Genomic DNA, 20792 nt, shown 5'->3' with positions numbered 1-20792 from the left:
CAACTGTGCAGTATCAGTATGTGTCTGAATCTTTGACGTGTCTATGGCCGACGTGGATAAGGATAATCAAGGAAGCTACTCGGCAAGTGCCGAAACCACCAAATCATACTACTTCCACGCTCCCTTTTTCTCATTTTCCATCAATTTTGTCTTGTGCCATAAAATGCGAACCCGTAATAGAAACTCCAAAACGCCTGCACTTATTAGTTCTCTACGTGGATATATCAATTTCAACTGACGGTGTTCTTCGAGTGTGGCAGTAATGTGACTTTTAAAAGTATTTTTTAATTAAAAATATATTATTATTTTTAAAATTTTTAATAATAATATATATAAATTTTTAAGAAATATTTAAAAATATAAATTTAATATTTTATTATAAAAAATAAAAATAATTTTGAAAATGAGAAGCACACTAAAATACCAAACAAATATAAATCTAGGGTCTAGTTATTTTATGAAAATTGATTTTTTGAAAAATATTTTTTAAATTTTTATGTGTTTTTTTGTTATTAAAAAAGTTGGTCAATAAAAAATACTTTCCAGTAAAAAAAATTGATTTAATTTCAGAAAAGTGTTTTTTCTTTTATTTTAAATGGAAAACACTTTCTAAAAGTTATAAATTTTTTTGAAAAAATTATAAATGTCATGTTATTTGCTAATTATATCAAATTTAATATTCAAATTTTTTATTGCTATATATTTTGTTTTAAATTTTTCTTTTAATTTCATCTCTTAGAATTTGATTTAATTTGATTTTTATATCAACTTTGGTCCTCGTTTTTATAATTATTATTTGTTTTTTTCTTATCATTTTCTTAATTAAAATTTTTTATCTATCAGATATGATCTTCATTATTTTATTTGAGATAATTTATGAAATTATATTTTTTTTAATTTCATTCTCATTCAACTTTTTAATTTGTAAGATTTATTCCTTATTATTTTAATATTTTTAAAAAATATTAATAAATTATTTTACAGTTCATTTTCTATGACATGACCAAATACACTGAAAATTATTTTTTAACTTATTTTTTATAATACTAGCAAAAATTAAAGAATAATTTATTTTCCAGGGATCTATTTTTCAAGAATACCACTTTTTAAAATAAAAAAAACTATTTTTTAACTAACTAAAAATGATAACTCAATTCAGATTCTATAGATACCATCTCTATGGATATTTTTTAAATAATTATCTTATTTATTTAAATAGAGTTTTCAAGTGTGATTTTGACAACCTCCACCAGCAAGCACTACTCCACCAGCAAGCACTATCCCACCTCTTGAGACCAGCATAAAGGCCCCTCCATTGCATAAAACCAACTTTACACCTCCACACGTAAGTGCCATGGCTTTTCAACAACTTGCATGTAAATCTTCCTTTTTTCCCTTTAGTGTTTAGTACTTTTCTGTTTTTTAATTAAAAATATATTAAAAAATAATTCTTTAATTTTTAATATTAAAATATCAAAACTTGTAATAAACATTTTAAAAAAACAAATTTAATATTTTCTTATAAAAAAATTAAAACATTTTTAAAAATAAAAAGCACATCAAAGTACCAAATAAACATAAAACTAGGTTTGACAACTTAATTTAAATTAGATAGATATTAACTTGACCTAAAAAAATAAATATTTTCTGAATAATTATAAGAATAATAAGTAGGATATGATATTATCGAACTCGACATAAAATCTGTTTAACCTAACCTAAAATATATATTTTTATTATATATATTTAGTTGTAAAACATATATATAGGTATAAAACACACACACACACACATATTATTTATCATTTAATATACATACACATGCTTCAAATATATATATTAACTATTTTATTTTATAATAAATAATATATATACTCATATAAATTCTTAAAATCTAATAAATAACTTATAAATATCTAAACTTTTTACTTTATAGATATTGAATAGAATATAAATATTAAAAAACAGTACTTACATAAAGCTATTAATGAGTCGCAACTACGGTCAAATGCTTTTAAACCAATAAAGTCATGACACGCAGTTGTCGGAGGACGTTTTCGTCATTGACATGGGACCCGTAACTCTTTTTTTGTTTGGCACGTGTAGCAAAAAAGGCTCTAGTGACCTACCCGAGGCGCAATGAGTGACCTAATAAAAGGCCCCTCTTTTGACTAGACTGCCCTTTTTCGTGGTTTGGCAATGTATTATTGGTTGGAAGATGAAGTTTCGCATGCTCATGACTATAATAGTTACCAACTACCATATTCGGGACATCAACGGCTAAAACGAGCCTACGAGTATAGCTAAGGAATCTAGGAGCAAAAGTCAATGCTCGGACGGCTAGGATCATTTTGATGATGTGGACCATGAATTGTGAAAATCATTGTTTTAAAACACGATATGCTCGACAAATAGATACAAAAACCAGTGTTCCACGCCTCGATCAACCAGTAATAAATGTCCTATTTTTATATTTTAAAAAAAATTAAATATTTTTATTTTTTTATTTGTTTTAAATTAATATATTTTTTTATATTTTTAAATCATTTTGATGCGTTGATATTAAAAATAATTTTTAAAAAATAAAAAAATTATTTTAATAAATTTCCGAATGAAAAATACTTTAAAAAATAACTGCAATCGCACTCTCAAACATACTCTAAAAAGTATATATAAAAAAGCTTGTAAAAAATCCAAGTTAATTGACCTGGAGACTCTCTAGTTAAAAATTTAAATTGATTTATTAATCTAGTTGAACTTAACCTTTAATTTATTGATTTTTTTTAAATAATTTAATTAAAACAATATTTGTTTTAATATTTTTTTTTAAATAAAATTAACCTTCTACTCTGTAACCCAAGTTTTGTCCTGAATTACATTATAAATCTATCATGAAATAAGATAGATGTGCTTTTTAATGATTGAGTTATAATCTAGTAATTGTCAGCTATTAAACTTAATTGATTCTATAGTAATAATTAAGTAGATTTTGATGACTAGCTACGATCATTCTCAATTTATTTTCCCTCAAATACTTCTTTCCATAATCAAAACTTCCCAACTTATCTAATTTCCCTTTCATTTTCCAGTTCTTCAAATAAAACAAATATTTGAATACAAAGAATAAGCTATAATTATCAAACCTTTTGCTACCATCTTTATTGTTTATTGTTTTTATTAAGAGAGCATCAAAAAATTCATTTTTTTTTTGTTAAAAAATAAAGTTTTTATGTTTTGTATTGTTTTAATACGCTGATCTCAAAAATAATTTTTTAAAAATAAAAAAAATATTATTTTAATATATTTTAAAATAAAAAATATTTTAAAAAACAACCATAACCACACTTCCAAACATATCCTAAATCATCTTGCATTTTTTTGGGCTTTTTTCCGTTGTTGGTTTGCACTTACATGTTCGCTAATGAGAGAATGTGTTTTTTCTAGGCAGTCCAAAAACATATTTCATTTAGGTGAATTTTCTTCATTAAACTAGCAATTTATGTCCTTACATATGTTATTAATGTCATCACCCATGATATAACCGCTCGAACTCCTAATTTTCCTTTCTTGCTTGATTTTATTTTATGGAATGAATAGATGGCACAGCGGTTTTAATTAAGGTGATATTCAGTAAGCTTTAAAATAGGATAAAATACTTTAATAGCAATTTTTTAAGGTGAAAATGATATGAATTTAATAATTATATACAGCAAAATTTTATAGTGCTACTAGATACTTACAACATAAAAATGAGATATACACAAAGAGAAGAGAGCAATAAGATAGAGTTTTTTCATAAAAAAAAATTAATTTATTAATAAAAAATAGTTTTTTATCACTTTTTAGTGGATAAATATAATTTTCTCTTCTTTTTATGTCTATCTCTTTCACATGCAATAAGTATCTAGTAATTACAACATGAGTACAATAAAATTTCTTAGTACATATTAGCAGGATCCTTAAATTAATTTTATTTTCATATTCTTAAGAAACTGCTCTTGAAATATTTTTATAAGTGTTTTAGAGAATATATAAATTTATATAATTAATGTAAACTTGAAATAAAAATCAAAATAAAATATCGACATGCATACTAAACATATATTGCATCTTGCAAAAGAGATAAAAATAAAACTCTAGAATGCATGCTATATATATAATTGAATATTATACTTAAACTAAGCTAGAACAATATCCTTGTTGAAATACTTAAAATCTGATGAAGCTGAATATTTATTGTTGTTAAGAATCAATAAACCACCTAAAACGACAACAAATACATTTTTAAAGGATGCACTTCCTTTAAAAGTCTACGAACCAGAAACAATGAACTTAAAAATTCTTTAGGAGGAACCTCAGCTTTAGAACAAAGGGGAAAAATAAAAAAAAAACAAAGAAAAGTCTAGAGAGCTACCAAAAGGTGTTCATAACAGCTCCCCCCTTTAACTTCTATATATATTGATTTTTCAAACCAAAACTAATCCATAACTAATTATATCACTTACTAGAATTAAGTCTTGTAGTTTAACCTAAATTACCTTCCATAAAAAAAAAACACTTGATAGTTTTTTTGTCTTAAAACCAAATGTTTTTTCTTTGAAATTAAACTATTTAAGAAGAAAAAGAAGATTATTCAGACTATTTAATGATGGACTGATATATATATATATATATATATATATGCTCATAAAAAATATTTTTTATAGGTCAAAAAATTATTTTATAATAAATTCAAATTAAAATTCAAAATAAATTAGTAAAAAATAAACTCAAATTCAATCTTAAGGACTTGGCACTCGAGGTCCATGGTCAAGCCGAGCCAAGCATGTATTTGTGGCTTAAATCCAAAGCTACTTTTTTCATATTTATTTATGATTTTTCAATTTTTTATTATATAAATTACATGACAATATTGTACTTTTTTTTTATGTGAAATAGAGAATTCCAAGTATTACAAAAACATATTAATTAAAAGTTTTTTGAAATAAATATTTTATTTATCTGTAATTTTTTAATTATATTAATACTTCATAGTAAAATTTTTTTTTATTGAAGAATACTTTTTAATAAAATTTTAACAATAAAAATGAATATAATTTACTTTTGACGTGAGCTCAAATATATTAATTATCCATGTTTTTAAATAAAATTTCTAACAAACTGTAAATCACTCCTTTATAGCATATACAGCCCACATTTGAAATCATATAAACTTTAAAATCTCGATGGACCGTAGATATTATTTTAACTTATCCATAACATAAAAAATAAAATAAAATGTATGCCATCAAATGAAATCAATCTTGTCGTATTAGGATAGAAATGAGAAGGATCGAAAATGACAAATGAAAACAACCGAAATAATTATTAAAGTTGCGGTCATTGGTCAACACAATGAAAACATGAAGTGGTGTCTAAGCATGCGGTATTTTTAAAAAAATATATTAAAATAATATATTTTTATTTTTTAAAATTTATTTTTATCGTAATTTGAAAGTATAAAAAAGTTAATTTGAAGCAAAACTAAAAAATTAAAAAAATTGAAATATTTATAAAAATACTTCTTTTAAAAAAACAAACATTCTCTTAAAAAATAAATGTATGATTTTGCTTCTCACATGTTGAGTTGATATTAAGTGTTTGTTTGGAAAAATGGTACAAACTGTGTTTTTAAAAATTTTAAATTTGTTTTTGTTAAAAATAATATATTTTTAATATTTTTAAATTATTTTAATGTGCTGATATTAAAAATAAAAAATATTTTAAATGATAACTACTATTACAATTTTAAACAGGTAGTTGCGAACCACAAATAACAAAAAGGTATTGTGGCTTCTCACACCAGGGATCTCCTCTGCTTCTCTCTTCGATAGTCACAAACCTATTTGAAGATAAATCGGGCAAATAGAATGTAAAATGCAAAATTTATTTTTTAAAAAAACACGGTTAAATCATAATGCAAAATAAACCCTAAACACATATAGCAAGTTGAGACCCAAGAATAGCAAAGTTGAGAGAACTGTGGTTCTTGGATTATGTGGAAGGAGACAAGTAGGCGGCCAATTGGCGAGACAGCATAAGTTCTTTTTTGAACGTGTATTCTTTTTTTTCTTTTTTTTGTGCCAATTAGTAAGAGCAAGGCCCTTTTCATGTGAGGGCACAGTCAAATTTAACATGACAAGAAAAAAGAAAAAAGAAAAAAGAAAAGAAAAAAGAAAAAAGAAAAAAGAAAAAAGAAAAAAGAAAAGAAAAAAGAAAAAAGAAAAAAGAAAAGAAAAAAGAAAAAAGGGTAATGTTCATTTAACCTGGACAAAGTGTAGCATAAAAATATAATAAAAAAAAGGGTCAGTCAGTGCCAACCCACTACGAGTCTTGTTGATCAAGTTTTGAGACGATGGGATGTTTGCAGTCCTCATTCGTCTGGTGAACTTAATTCATTATATTAATGCTCTATCTTAGCTTATTGGATCGAATTTTATTATTATTATTATTATAAATACTCCAATAATTATAAAGTTGACAAACAATTTTTCTTCTCTCGCGTAAACTAAGTGTGTGTTAGCAGTTGAATTCAAGATACATTTGATTTTGATGTTGTGGTAATTATTGTATTTGAAGTGTTTTTTATTAAAAATATATAGAAATAAATTTATTTATTTTAAAAATTTATTTTTAACATCAACACATTAGAATGATTTAAAAACAAAAAAAAAATCAGATAAAAAAATAAAATTTTAAAAACACAAAAACAAACAATCTGTAAACTAAGTTTGTGTTGGCCGTTAGATATGAATCTATTTGGTGTTGTGCTAGTGATTTCTTTTAAAAATATCTTTCTTTGAAAATATAAAAAATAATATTTTTTTAATTTATTTTTTATAACAGCATATCAGAACGATTTAAAAACACCAAAAATAGAATAATTTAAAGCAAAAAATATAAAAAATTTTATTTCTTTTTAAAATATTTTTAAAACATAAAAATAAATGGCTCGAAACGGATTAATGAAATAATTGAATGTAGTTATTTATGGTAAAAAATCTTTGATTTCTAACTGTGCTTACCCTGTTTGGAAATAAGGTTGCGGTTGCTTTTCACTTAAAATGTAACAAAATAATTTTTTTATTTTTAAAAAATTATTTTTGAAATCAGCGTATTAGTATTAAAATAATCTAAGAATACAAAAAAAAAATTAAGTTGAAATAAAAAATAAAAAAATTTAATTTTTTTAAAAATCATTTTTGAAACAGAAAAATCCAAATCATTCTTTCAGCCTTGGGATTTTCCTGCTTGAACGAGGAACAGTTCAATAAATTAGTGTTGAAGAAACTTGAGGGAAATGGCTCCATTTATAACTGTATTTAAGGGTTATGTCTAATTTATCTTTTTATGTTTAATTGTATCTAGAAAGTTGTTGCGTGTTTTTCATTCTTTCTGTCAAATTCTCACCACCATCAAAACTCTCTGCACAATCTTTTTCAAAATTATCCTCTGTTTTCTTCAAAGGGTGATGCTTTTAGCATAAAAGATTACTAATTTTCTGGGCTATTTGAGTATTTAAAGATTCTAAGATAGTAAGAAGGATGTGTTTGTGGAGTACAGATGACTGGAGGGGGAGGTTTCTTTCAAAGAAATTCACACTGATCCTTAACAATGTTAGGATCTTGAATTTTCCTCCCATGGTTTTTGAAGTTTTCCATTACTTAATGATATATTTATGAACTGTATACGAAATTATTATTTAAATGGACTATTTAGTGTCTTGCAATTAGATTTTAATCTGCTAATACTGTTTAAATCCAGTATTACGTAATAATAAAGTAACTATTTTCTGTAATAATACCTGTATTCTTACCTTCCTTAACTAAAAATCCTACCTCCACCCTTAGGATAATAGCGAACAAAAAATCTATTAACAACATGTTTGGAAATGCTATGCAAACTGTATTTTTAAAAAATTAATTTTTTAATTAAAATTTAATATGATTTATATATTTTGGATTGTTTTGATGTGCGGATGTCAAAAATAATTTTTTAAAAATAAAAAATATCATTGACATGCATTTCGGCACAAAAAGTTATTTGAAAAACAACCGCCACGACACTGCTAAGCACTCTCTAAATCAAGAAAACTAGAAAGAAAATAACTGAAAAAACTGATTATAATTTTTAAAAAATTGACCAGTTTGGTTTCGGTTTTATAAACCTGAAACCAAAAAAACCAAACCCAAACCAAATCAAACCGAAAAAACTAATTTGAACTGGTTTTTGTTCTAAAATCACCGAACCGAACCGAACCGAAATAAGTCAGTTTGAACTGGTTTTGGTTTTTTTTTTTAAAACCCAATTTAATTATTTTTTTGATAAAAAATAAATCGAACCGAAAATAATCACTAAGATAGCAACCCTCCGCGGGTAAGTATTAGTGGCAGATCGAAAATTGATATTTTCATAACATTTGTACATAGCAACACGAAATGATATAGTGGTCTTTCACTATCCACTCGATCTGTGAATAGTGGTTTCTTTTAGAGATAGCCATGAAAGTCTATTCAATGAAGGTCCACATTTACCTGTGAAGACGGGTGCTAACCCAAAGATTCGTTTAGTAACCTTCGAATCTGTTTTAAGCTACATTGACCTTGTGACCGCGCCTGGCAGTGGTGCTGAACAATTTTTTTTTAAAAATAATGTTTAAATATTGTGTTTGTGTTTATTTTTTATAAAAAATATAATTTGAGCTGATTGGATTAAATAAGTTATTTTTATTTTAATTAGATGATAATAAAATTAAGCAATGATAACAAATAAATCATTATTTTTTTAAAAAATAATTACGATAACTTTGAGAAAAAATATTTTCCCAAAAAAGATAAGATATAGTCCAATTCATAACCTATTAAATATGACATGATGAAATGAAGTAAGAAAATGGACCTAAACAAATTGATCCTGATCAACTTGAGTTAGCATGACAAACTTATACTCATGATAATTAAGGCCAAGCTAACTTGAGATATCCCGTCAAACACGCTATCAAAATCATGAAATTGAAATAACTCGATAGAAAAAAATTAAAGAAAATTATCAATCCCATTTTCGCTTTAAAAAAACCTATCAACCTGTGTTAACTCTTCAAACTCGTGACTCGGGTCATTAAACCCAAAGCATCTTATCTAAAAAAAATTATGAAGCACAATTCTTAATCAATCATATATTAAAAAATAAAATTGAAAAAATAAATTTAATTATAAATTATAAATTATAAATTTTGATTTTATTTTCTTTTATTAAGAAATACATACTTGTTTTTATAAATATGAAAAATCTTTATTTTCTTACACTACTCGTAATCAAATTTATACATATTATATTTGTCATATTTGTTTTTAGACGATAAATATAGATCTTTCTCTACTAAATTATATAAAAAAAGGTTGTTGCCTACAAGAGTAGGTGTGTATTATTGATGTTTAAAAATAACATTTGATAAGTATGAATAAGGGTTTAAATTAAAGTTAGAAGGAGTTTGTAGAGTGGAGGATGTTAAAAAATTATTTTAAAATATGGTTAATAAACATATTTAAGATCAAATTAAAAGTGGGGTTAATTTATTGTAGGGTTAAAATTTTATTAAAAATTATTCTTTAACAAAAACTCTTTAACATAGAATATTAATATGATTAAAATAAATTGTGGGTGAATGAGAAATTGATATCAAAAAATCCTTAACTTATTTTTGTGAAACCCAAAACCCTTTATCCAAAATTAAAAAAAAAACACAAGATTCTCATGTAGTTTATATAGTGAAAAGTTGAAGAGTCTTGGATGAGCCTAAGCAAAGCGATTGTGGGCTTAAGCCACGTGCACGCACTCACTCATCTTGGCTCAAGCATGAGCATGAACACAAGCTGGAGCCCCGAGCTTCAGGATTTCAGGTCTTAAGTTTTTAGCATGGGTTTGGGTTTTATTTTTATTAGCCAATTTTGGACTTGAGTTGGGTTTTGTTATAAAATAATCTTTTGTCTCATAAAAAATTATTTTTTACCAGCCCATTAGCTTGTCCAACTCATGAATAAAGTGTCTGAACTATCTTATTTCTTAACCTAAATAATTTTTTTTATTTAATATAAGACATGTTAGATTTTAAAGCAAAAAAATATTAGGTTAGTTTTGTTTCAGGATGAATAATTATGGCTAATAAATAACGAGAATTAATTCTTGCACTACATTATTTTTTTGTTAAAAAATCTACTATACAAAAAAGGGTTGAAGGAATAGTGTTTTATATAGATTTTCAAACTTTTCTTCACCTTAGTTTTCGTTTTACCTTCCTTAGCATTAAACTCTGTTTTCCCTTTGTTTTTCTTCTATTCTAGAGCTTAGTTTATGTTATTATAAAAAGATATTTGAGTAATATTTTTTTAAGTTTTCATTTTACCTTTCTTATTTAGAAGTGCAATTAAACAAAATGTTGTTCTTGAAATTCTAAAAGGTTGATTGCATACATTTTCTTTGTACTAAAAGAGTAGAAATAAAACTTTTAAAATAAATAATTGATATTTGATATCGGCGTATTGTTATTTAAATTTGGTTACAAGCTCTTCAATACCTAAGTAACTTACATATACATTGTTTTTAGTCTAATTAGGCTAATTATCTATATATATGATAAAATATTTAATTATTCAAGTGTTAGGATATTTGATTATTCAAGTATAATTTTAAATATTCAATTATACGACATTTGCTTAGAATGCATACTTTCTAATTTTTATTTTAAATTCTATTGTAACTTTATGTTATTTACCTTGCAATATAAACCAAATAGTTATAATCACTATTCAAATTTTTGCATAAAAAACTTAAAGCTTTATTTAACTTCTTTTTTATTTAGTTTATACATCTAATTTTCTGCAAAATAGTTTTATAAGCTAAAGTTTAACTTCTAATGTAGTTTGTCATGATCATCCAATTTTTTTTAAACAAAATTATTAAAATGATGCATGCTAAAAATGTACCTTTTAAAATAAACAATTAAAAAGCAATTAAATCATTTGTCTTAGTTATAAAACTTGTATTTGTTAATTTGATTAGTTTTATGGTTGATCTATATATTTAAATTATTTGTTTCATAATTGTATATGAAAATCCAAAGTTTTAACTATAATTATTTGTCTATTGTTTATATAGAATTATCATGATTTCAACTCGAAACTTGGTTGTCCAGACTAATTTTGCTTTGACAAGTAGTACATTGATTCTACCAATTGCCTTTTACGGTGCATGATCAGAAACTTAAAAACATTAATGGATTGAACGTTAAGAGGTGACATTATTGTTTTATATAATGACCTTAAAATTGGATAACTTCTTGTCAAATAAAGTACTAAAACTATCATATACTTAATATGATCCCATTGTTAGATGGTCATTAATGTATGAAATCATAACAATTCCATGTACAAGAACTACAACTTGAATGAATTGAATAATACATTGTATGATGTGCAAAGTTTAATAAAGAGTACAAAAACATTATGAGAAGCTTTAAACCAAAAATACTATCGTACCCAACATGACTTTAGATAATTATTCTTTTCAATTCTCATCGGTACCTATGTTCACTAATTCTAACTCTTTATAATGTAGTTTTATCATATATTTTAATGATTTTACTAATCTAGAAACTCTTCAACATCACTCTCCTCTCATTCCTCCTTATCCATTGCAATTATATTTTCACCTAAATTAGGCTAAATATGCTCACTGTAATGATTTTGGATATTTATAGATAGATCGCTTTTAGAATTTTTAAAGCAAAAGGTGTGTTGAATAAGCGAATGATGAATGGATGAAGAAATGAAAAGAAAAAAAAGACATAATTGGATTGAAATTGCATGATCTTGTTAATTAAAGAGAAAACAACAAATAAGGCTCATCATAAATACATATTTCTTTTTCAGCATTTTGAGCTATGATTGCTAAAAAAATCAGGATAACAAAATAAAAATATTACTTATAAAACAACATTTGAATTTCTTCAATTTCCTAATTGTCTAGCTTCTCCCTCTCGACACATTTCCTTTCTAGCTCTTTAATAGATGATGCCTCTTTCAGATCATTGACAATCAACTATGAAGAAACCATAATTTAAGGACCAATTGAACCTAACTCGGGATAGATGACATAACCTTTAATCTATTTCTCTTCCAAGTTATGAAATGAGATATCGACAAATACCTTGTTCAAAAATTTCACCTACCGGGTAAGGAAAGGTGTTGCAGATATGAGGAATATCAATCTACTTATCATTAGGATCTCTCCTTTTAATATGGGCCATCCCCTTCTTACACTTTCTTTTTACCACTCTCATATAATCCTTTCTCCTTAAATTAAAACCCATGCTAAATCGATGATTGGTATATTTCAACTTTAAATAGTTGATTTGCTTTGGTTGGTGATGTGTTCAAGTCATATCTCAGTGGCAGCCCATACTTTATCACGTACTTAACAACCATTTTTATAGCTCTTAAAGTCTTTAACTTTCTCAATAATGTATTCTTAAATACAAAATCAACATTTATAATCTTAAAGGTGTGAAGATTTACATTTTGATTCTATAACACTTGTAGCATGAATCCAGGTTTGTCCTAACAACATACTATAAAAAAAGATGGATGTTAATTACTTGGAATGTAACTTGAATCAGTTGCGTCCAGATGATCAACTCTATATGAATACTATCTAGATAAACCATTGTATGCTCTTGTCATCATGTTTGCAGGCCTCATATATGACGCATCAACTAGTAAATGGTCTAGAATGTGTTTTGCTAATACATTGAGGGTTAAACCATTAGCTATATAAAAAAAACTTAGCATTGGACAATTTTAACATTTCACTATAACATACAACAATTTATTATGTCATGTTCTTTTTAGATCTAACTTTTCTTAAGAAAAATACAAGTAGTTTATAACTTGGATCTTCACTATTACATGTTTTATGGAATCAGATATGATGTTTTATAAAACATAAGCTTCATTCAAGACCTTCTACAATGCATTGTGATGCAATTTTGAACTAAAAATAAGCTAGAATAAGGAAATTCATGTTGGGGGTTTCTTCAATTGATCAACTATACTATAGTCACTATACTTCATTAGCTTTAGAAACTCACTAGCCTCTTCATTGTTATATACTTGTTAGCTTTATCTTTTTTAGCCAACTCTTTAGCTGCTTTTCTTTTTACCTTTCTTTGATTTTTAAACTCCTTTAGTATAAAGCACCTTCTGTTTATAGTCAAACCCTTACTTGTTTACATAACAAGAAATAATTTTTTTTTAAAAGGTGTATCTATAGGTATTAGGTAAAACATGATAATCATTATTGGTTTGATAAGTAAACATTAACATAATCACTCTAAATAGTCCATTGGTTGATATCTATATACTTTTGTTTTCTTTCATTGAATGGATAACATCCTTACTTCATATATAGCTTTCCCAAAATTAATATGATTTTAGCCTCATGATGAAATTCCTTATAGTCATTTATGTCATGCCTTGACTCATAATGGAATTATAATATTTTTGAGGGTCCAACATGACCTATATCTTTGATGGTGATAATTTATTATGGATAACATATCAAATAGTCTACTCATTGTTACTTTCAAGGTTGCTTCTTTATTGCTATCATCTGAGTCACTGATAATCACATTTATATTTCATTATTTGTAGTATGATGTGGCAAAGGATTGGTGTTTACATAAGGGGTATTATCAAATGTTATCCAATTAGCTTTAATGAGTTGCACGAGTTTGCTTTTAAAAGTGAAACAACTATCAATGTTGTGCCTAACAACACTAGCATGATGTTCATGTTTTTTGCTTAGGTTTATACCACTGGGGATAAGGTTGAAGATGTTTTTGTGGAATAAGGGTGATTTGTCTAATATTGATTAGTCTTTTAAATAGAAAGGTTAAATAGTTCAAGACATTGCGGTTATTATTTAGCCAAGTAAATTTGATAGTATTTTACTAAGAAAAGTTCAAAGCCAAAAAATACCTATCCTAATATAATGATCCATCAAATTACTTTCTCTCTACAAATCCTTGATTCTTTACATACTAGTCAGACAATTTCCATTCATGTGGGGATTGTTAGAAAATTTATTTAAAACCATGGTTAAACCACATTTGAGGATAAGATTATAAGTAGTTCCTTTCTCTTTTAGGGTTAAAACTTTGTTGGAAATTATTCTTCAAAAAAATTCTTTAAAATAAAATATTAATATGATTCAAATAAATAATGGATAAATAAGAAATTGATCTCAAAGAATCATTGATTGATATATCTATATGAAACCCAAAATGCTTTATCCCACGTAGAAAAAAACACAAGATTATCTTATTGTTTATATAATGAAAAGTTATAAAGTCATAAATAAGTGTAGGCAAAGTGCCTTTAGGTTGAAGCCATTTATGCTTGCTCGCTCGGCTCGAGCTCCAGGTCCTAAGCCTCGGGGTCAAGCCACTCATGCTTGCTTGCTCACTTGGCTCGAGTTCTAAGTCTTAAGCCTCGAGCTCTTGGTCCCGAGGACTAGCCTTTGACTTGGATTGGTTTTTTGTTAACTTATTTTAAACTTGGATTTAAGTTTATTTTAAAATAATTCTTTGATCCATAAAGAATAAAAGTTCTGAACAATTTTTTTTTAAATAATTTATTTTTAAATGAACAACGTCTTGTAAGGTAAAAAACTTGTGAGGTTTTTATTTTTTTTTATAGTGGGCAATTAAGGTATACAATGAGAATTAATTCTGGTACAACAACATCTTTGGTTCCAAAAATAAATATAAATAGAGTTGAAAGGGAGATGCTATGGACATCTTGCAGTAGCTTTCTAATTTTTTTTCCAGTTTATTTTCTTTTTCTCTATTCTAGAGTTTAAGTTCTAGTCCATCATTGATAGTTTTTGAATTTTTATTCTTTTAATTTGTAGTCTTTATAAAAAAAAATACATTCTTTAAAAGTATAGTTTGTGAGATTATAAGAGGCTTATTAATATCATTATGTGTACATCAAAAAATAAACAATAAAGTTTTAAAAATAAAAATTTTATCCTTAATAATAATAAATATTCAACTTTATCATATTTTTAGTGCTTTAAGTACATTACAATAGTTTAGTTTAAGTATAATATTTAATTATATATATAATTTATAATCAACACAGTTTTACTAAATTGTTTTATTTTTTTCAGTACCGTTCTCATTTTTGAAAGATAAATTATGAAGCTAATTAAGAAAGCTGAATACATCACTGTGTCAAAGCACAATTAAAAAAATGGTAAATGTATTTTTCAAAAACAGCTCCAGCTGTCAATTAAAAAGAAAAACCTGAAGTTATCTAGCTAATTAGCCAACTACTTTTCTCCTTCAGCAGTAGTAATCAATGAACCACATTTCTTTCAACGTCAGTCAATTCTTAGCCCCAGCTTGATGTATTAATCAAGTTATCAAATAAATCACTTTTGACCAGGTGAGGATTTTCTAGTAAAATATTTAATTTTTATTTTGTTTCAAAATCAAAGGATTTGCTTTTTTTTTAGTTGGATATTCGGGTTAACTTGTGCGTACCTCAACTAATCCTACAGGTCTTAAAATTAACAACCATGTAAGCTTCCAGTGACTATCATATGAGTAACCACCGAGCTCGAACCTGAGACCATAAAGAGAGCAAATCTCTTGGTTCAAATCTCTTATCACTGGGCCACCTTGTATTTTTGTACTATATGCATGCAAGTTTAAGGGTTGTCTTTTTTTAAAAATTAATAATTAAATAAGTTTCTAATAACTTTAAAATTTATAGCATTTGAATTAATAATTTTAAAATACAAATTTAAAACCTGAATAATTAAATTTTGTATCTATTACATCATTGATTTTCTTTCTATCATAGGATGCCATTTCTATGGATGTGTTGGGATGTTATCAACGGTCTAAATCATTTTTTTTCTCGGGAAAATAGCAGACAGCTTGGGATCAAAACTTTAATATAGCACATGCCTTGGTGTATTATTGATGCTACCATATTCCCATCGAAGTTTTGAATTAATCTTATTTGGGGTTGTGTTTGGAATGAGGTTTTAGTAAAATTTGATTTTTTTATTTAATATTTTTTATTTTTTTAATGTCCTGATATAAAAAATTATTTTTAAAATTAATAATAAGACTTTATTTTTATGCATTTCAAGCAAATTATACTTTAAAAAATAATAACTACTACAGTTTTAAATATTCAAACATACTAAAAAAAAAGAAGTTTTCAGTTGTACTAATTTAATGCATGCCATCCTCCTTTTTTTTAAAAAAATATACATTAGGAAGCTAAGAATATTGCTGCTGTGTCAGAAGACTAGTGTATATCAGCTTGTGTTAAGGATCTTAATATAATTTGGCTTAATGAAAGAGGTAAGAAGAGATTTATTCCTATTAATTAAATGAAGAAAATTATGAAATTAGTTAATTGCATTTCAAGTCCTATAATCTTGCCTAGAATTCACTTTCATCCTTTGTTTTTTCAAACTCAAATCCAAAAAGTTTCTGTTTAGGAGTATGATAAAAGTTATTTTTCAAAATGTTTTTCGCTCGAAAATGTATTAAAATAATATTTTTTATTTTTTAAAATTATTTTTAATATCAGAAAATAAAAATAATCTAAAAATATTAAAAAAAATATTAATTTAAAATAAGATACGCAAAAATAAATAGAGTAAGTGAATTTGCCGCCTGCTCCATTGGGGGTGTTGTATAAGGCCCAGAACAGTTTGTTTTTCGGCCATGTTGAAGACGGGCTGCCACATAGGGGCGGTGTGTTTCTCATGGCGGCCTTCATGTGAATACTGGAAAACATGTTCAATCTAGAGATTTAGGGGCTGTTTAAAAACAAAATAATATTTTAATTTTTTATAGGCCAATAGAGTTAGAAAAATAAAAATTCAAACTCTCAATTAAAATAAATTTTTTCTCATCTAAAAATTTAGTTTTCTAGTATTTCAAATTTATATTGAGTTAGAAAGAGACGGTGATGCAAATAAAAAAATAAATCAAAACATTAAAAAATAGATATAAATCAAATTATTTGATCTTGAAGAGTATTTATTTTTTTATTTAGTTACATGTTAATAAATTTTTTTTTAAGAAAATTAATAATTTAAATTATATATAAAAATAATTTTCTAGTATTCTTATTTTTCTTTTTAAAAAAGGGATGGTGATAACTTGCTAAAAATATTTATATTTTTTTAAAATGATATAATTCAATTCTTAATATATATAGAAACTGAATATTAAAGAATAAAATTAAAAAAAAATATTAAAATTTCTTCTTTTAGAGATTTTGTTAGTTAGCAAGGAGGTTATCCTTTCGAACCTTCCTTCCAGAGAGTTTGAACATTAAAAGAGCCATAATAGCCCCCGAAAGCAGCAGCGATGGGAAATTTAATCCTTTAGTGGTAATTAGAGTTTTGTTTTGGGCCTTATAGAAGGGACGGAATTGGGCTTACTAATCTGGGCTAGGCTTTAACCCAATCAGCACTGACATGGTTTAAAATTATGAAGATGTCCACCCGTATTTCACTCTCTGTTATCCCTTCCCCCCCACAGCTCTCAGAATCTCATGTTCTTGATCTCCTTGCGCGAAGTTCAGCGATGGGTGACCTCTGATTGGCGCGTTGTCATCCTATCCTTTATGAGAGGCAAATTTGAGTCCCATGGCGAGAAGAAAAAACAGAGGCCTCTTCAAGTTTTTTTTATTGAATAGGCTAAGTTTAGTCGAAACCCTTGGCATGCTTTTATTTATTGATGTACAGTTCCAATCGAGTTCATGAACAACCAATGTTACAATCAGATTAATACTGAGTCTTAAGAACTTTTCAATGCATATCAAGTGGAAATAACTAATCAGTCCTAGAAATATTTCTAGGCGATGATACTTCGGTGCTGCAAATGGGGCAAATCTTGTTGATTTGAAGCCACTTGGTTAGGCATTCAGAATGATAAGGATGGTCACAAGAAAGAGCTACCAGTGATTCATCTTCTTCGTATTCCATCTGACAAATCACACACCGATCAGTCCCAGTTTTGTTTGCTAAAGATCGATACTTCCATGGATGCAAGCAAGTAGATATTTCATTTACTGATAGTCCTCTCTTCTCCTGCCCTATAAATTCTCCCAGTGCGATCAACTCTTCGTAAGATAGCTCGTCCAGGTCAATGTCATCCTCTTCCTCTTCCATATCCTCATCGCTGTCACTATCCTGTCCTTCCCGCTGGAACTCCATTTCAGATTCGAATTCGAGGCTTTGGAAGAACTCGTAGTCGTTGCCATCCTCATTGCTGTCAATGCTTGAAGCCTCATCACTTTCTTCCTTATTACTGTCGCTTTCGATGGTTGTGAGAATTGTGAAAGCCCTCTCTTGTTCTTGCAAAACCATTGCTATTGCATTATCTGGATGGACTTGTTCGAGCTGGGTACAAGGGACCCACCTCGATGCTAGTTTTCTCTCTTCGTTCTCCATCGAATGAGCACTGCTGATATCTCGAAATAGTTGCAGTCAAGGATAGAAATATAGATTCTGCTATATATGATCAGGATAAAGATACATAAAGGAATAGTGTGAAGGAATTAATTAGGAGGTTTCTTTAGACAAAAGGGAGCTTTCATGCAAAGAAATGGAAAACCAACTCTCATGTGTTAGATGTAAAATTCCAGATTCGTAGAAGTTCAAAGTTCAGACACTAAAGTTTGTACCATTCTTGCCTCTCACATTTTTACACAGCCAGCTTTTGTGTTTTCTTTTGAGAGAGGGAAGCTTTCGTACGTGCGTGAAGCAATTGAAAACCATTTCCCATAAGTAATATGATATCCTATTCGAAAGTTCTACCAGTTAAGCTTTGTAGGGACATTGCTGTATGTCCAGGCAATCTCCAAAATCTAACCAGCTGTAGGTATCCGTGGGTTATAAATTCGTATGAACTAGACACACATAAAAACTTGCTATGATTCTTAGTTATTGATTAAAGGTTCAGGAGAAATATGTATTCAAGGGTTGACCTTTTATATAAACAGTGTCCAAATTATAAAAATGGCTTTTTACCACAACCCGCATTCAAAATCTGCGTATGACACTGCTGTTTCAGGAAATGAATACCATGCGGTGAAGAAGAACCCAAAAGCTTCTATTCAATCATGTCTCCGTACCTTGTGTTCTTGATATCAGATGTTCACCGCCTTTGTCTTGGGTAAGCCCTTCCCCTAAAACTTGCCCTTTTCCGCACAAACTGCGACGTGTGAGTTACACGAATGCTATGAATTGTGTTAAAATGTTTTCCGTGCTTAGCATGAGGGATTCTTCCAGATCCATAATCAAAATCTGAGCCTAAACCTACTCGAATACGGTGACTTCTTGGCCTCAAAGACTTCCTTAAGTGAACTCTCCTGTAATCCCTTGTTCGACGAGATAATGAGCCACTTATTTCCATGGTTCTAGGTATATGATCAAGGTCTTCTTCACTTGTATCAAACTCTGATGAGTCACTTCTGTGGCCATGCCTTACCCTTTTGAGCATTATAAACTTATCACTCATGAAAATGCAACAATACCCCCACATGGAAAACCAAGCAACCAAACATGCCCAAGCCGTTTTGCAGAGGCTATGGCCAACGCACTGGCAAATGCCCGTTTTATAGAGCAGGTAGAAGAATAGGAGCACTGCAAGTTATTAAAATGTGAAACTGTGAATATCAACCGTCATCTGAATCAATGTTAAATACATTCAAACTCACCAATGTATAACAGAGCTAGTACAGCGACCATCTTTAGTAGATTAGCAACACAGAAATTCTCGATGTAACAAAAAAAATCCCATGGTGACGCACAAACTGAACTGCATTATAAAGCGCAAACAACAAATAGAAGAATTGAAAGAGCGGAATCAGGAAAAAAAATTCACAAGATACAGATGTTGAAACCAAAATTTTCTATTGGCAGACACATTTGGACAAATTTCCATTATTCTTGACGCATAAGAACTGAGAAACTTTTTTACAGGTTTATAAGGCCCAAACCAATCATATTATTTGTTTACAGGGATCCATAACAGCAACGATAATAATATCAAGATCTATAGGCCCACATGAACCTGGTTCGAGTAACAAATTTCACAGAGCCTACTTAAAGAAAGGTGCATCCATGGTTTATTCTAAAATGCAGATGATGTATGCAAAGAATTAAAGATCAGCCGGTAATATTTACGAACCTGCAAGACTTTCCAGCAAGAAAATCGAGTGGAGAACCAAAAAGGTCGCCGATGACTTTAGTAAAACCTGAAAGGAAGGAGATGATTATGTTACCCATCTATAATTCAAGCAACGCCTAATAGGTGATGATCACAGCAGACTTTCGAAAGTTCCTTATTCCTTCTAATGCTCACTCCTGCAATAGTAATGAACATGGATTAGTCTCTTGCAACATTTTAAGAACACTCAGAGTAGTAACTACAAATTTGTTTTCCTGAATTTTCCTTTTGCTCTTAATTCCGAGATTTTGCTTTCGGATAAACAGTATTATTCAGAGAAATCGATTCCACGATGAAATTTACAACATGAGAAAAATTGCCACTACCCTTCTGAATCGTTTGGCAGTAGTAGACTGTGACAGAAAATTTAACTCACGACTTACGAACGTTATAAGAAAGAAAACGAAAAAAAGAGCATAAGAACCGA

General features: G+C 27.8%; 1 protein-coding gene across 1 annotated transcript; it reads right to left on the bottom strand.

The window, feature by feature from the left end:
• Positions 1–17834: 17834 nt before the first annotated feature.
• On the bottom strand, positions 17835–18643 carry LOC133695419 (E3 ubiquitin ligase BIG BROTHER-related-like). Its single transcript, XM_062117411.1, has one exon. The coding sequence runs from the start codon at positions 18583–18585 to the stop codon at positions 17965–17967; it is 621 nt and encodes a 206-aa protein (XP_061973395.1). The 5' UTR covers positions 18586–18643; the 3' UTR covers positions 17835–17964.
• Between the last annotated feature and the right edge of the window lie 2149 nt (positions 18644–20792).

This window comes from Populus nigra, chromosome 5, assembly GCF_951802175.1.
Source record: "Populus nigra chromosome 5, ddPopNigr1.1, whole genome shotgun sequence".
Classification (NCBI taxonomy): Eukaryota; Viridiplantae; Streptophyta; class Magnoliopsida; order Malpighiales; family Salicaceae; genus Populus; species Populus nigra.
This window is presented reverse-complemented; position numbering and strand designations above follow the sequence as displayed.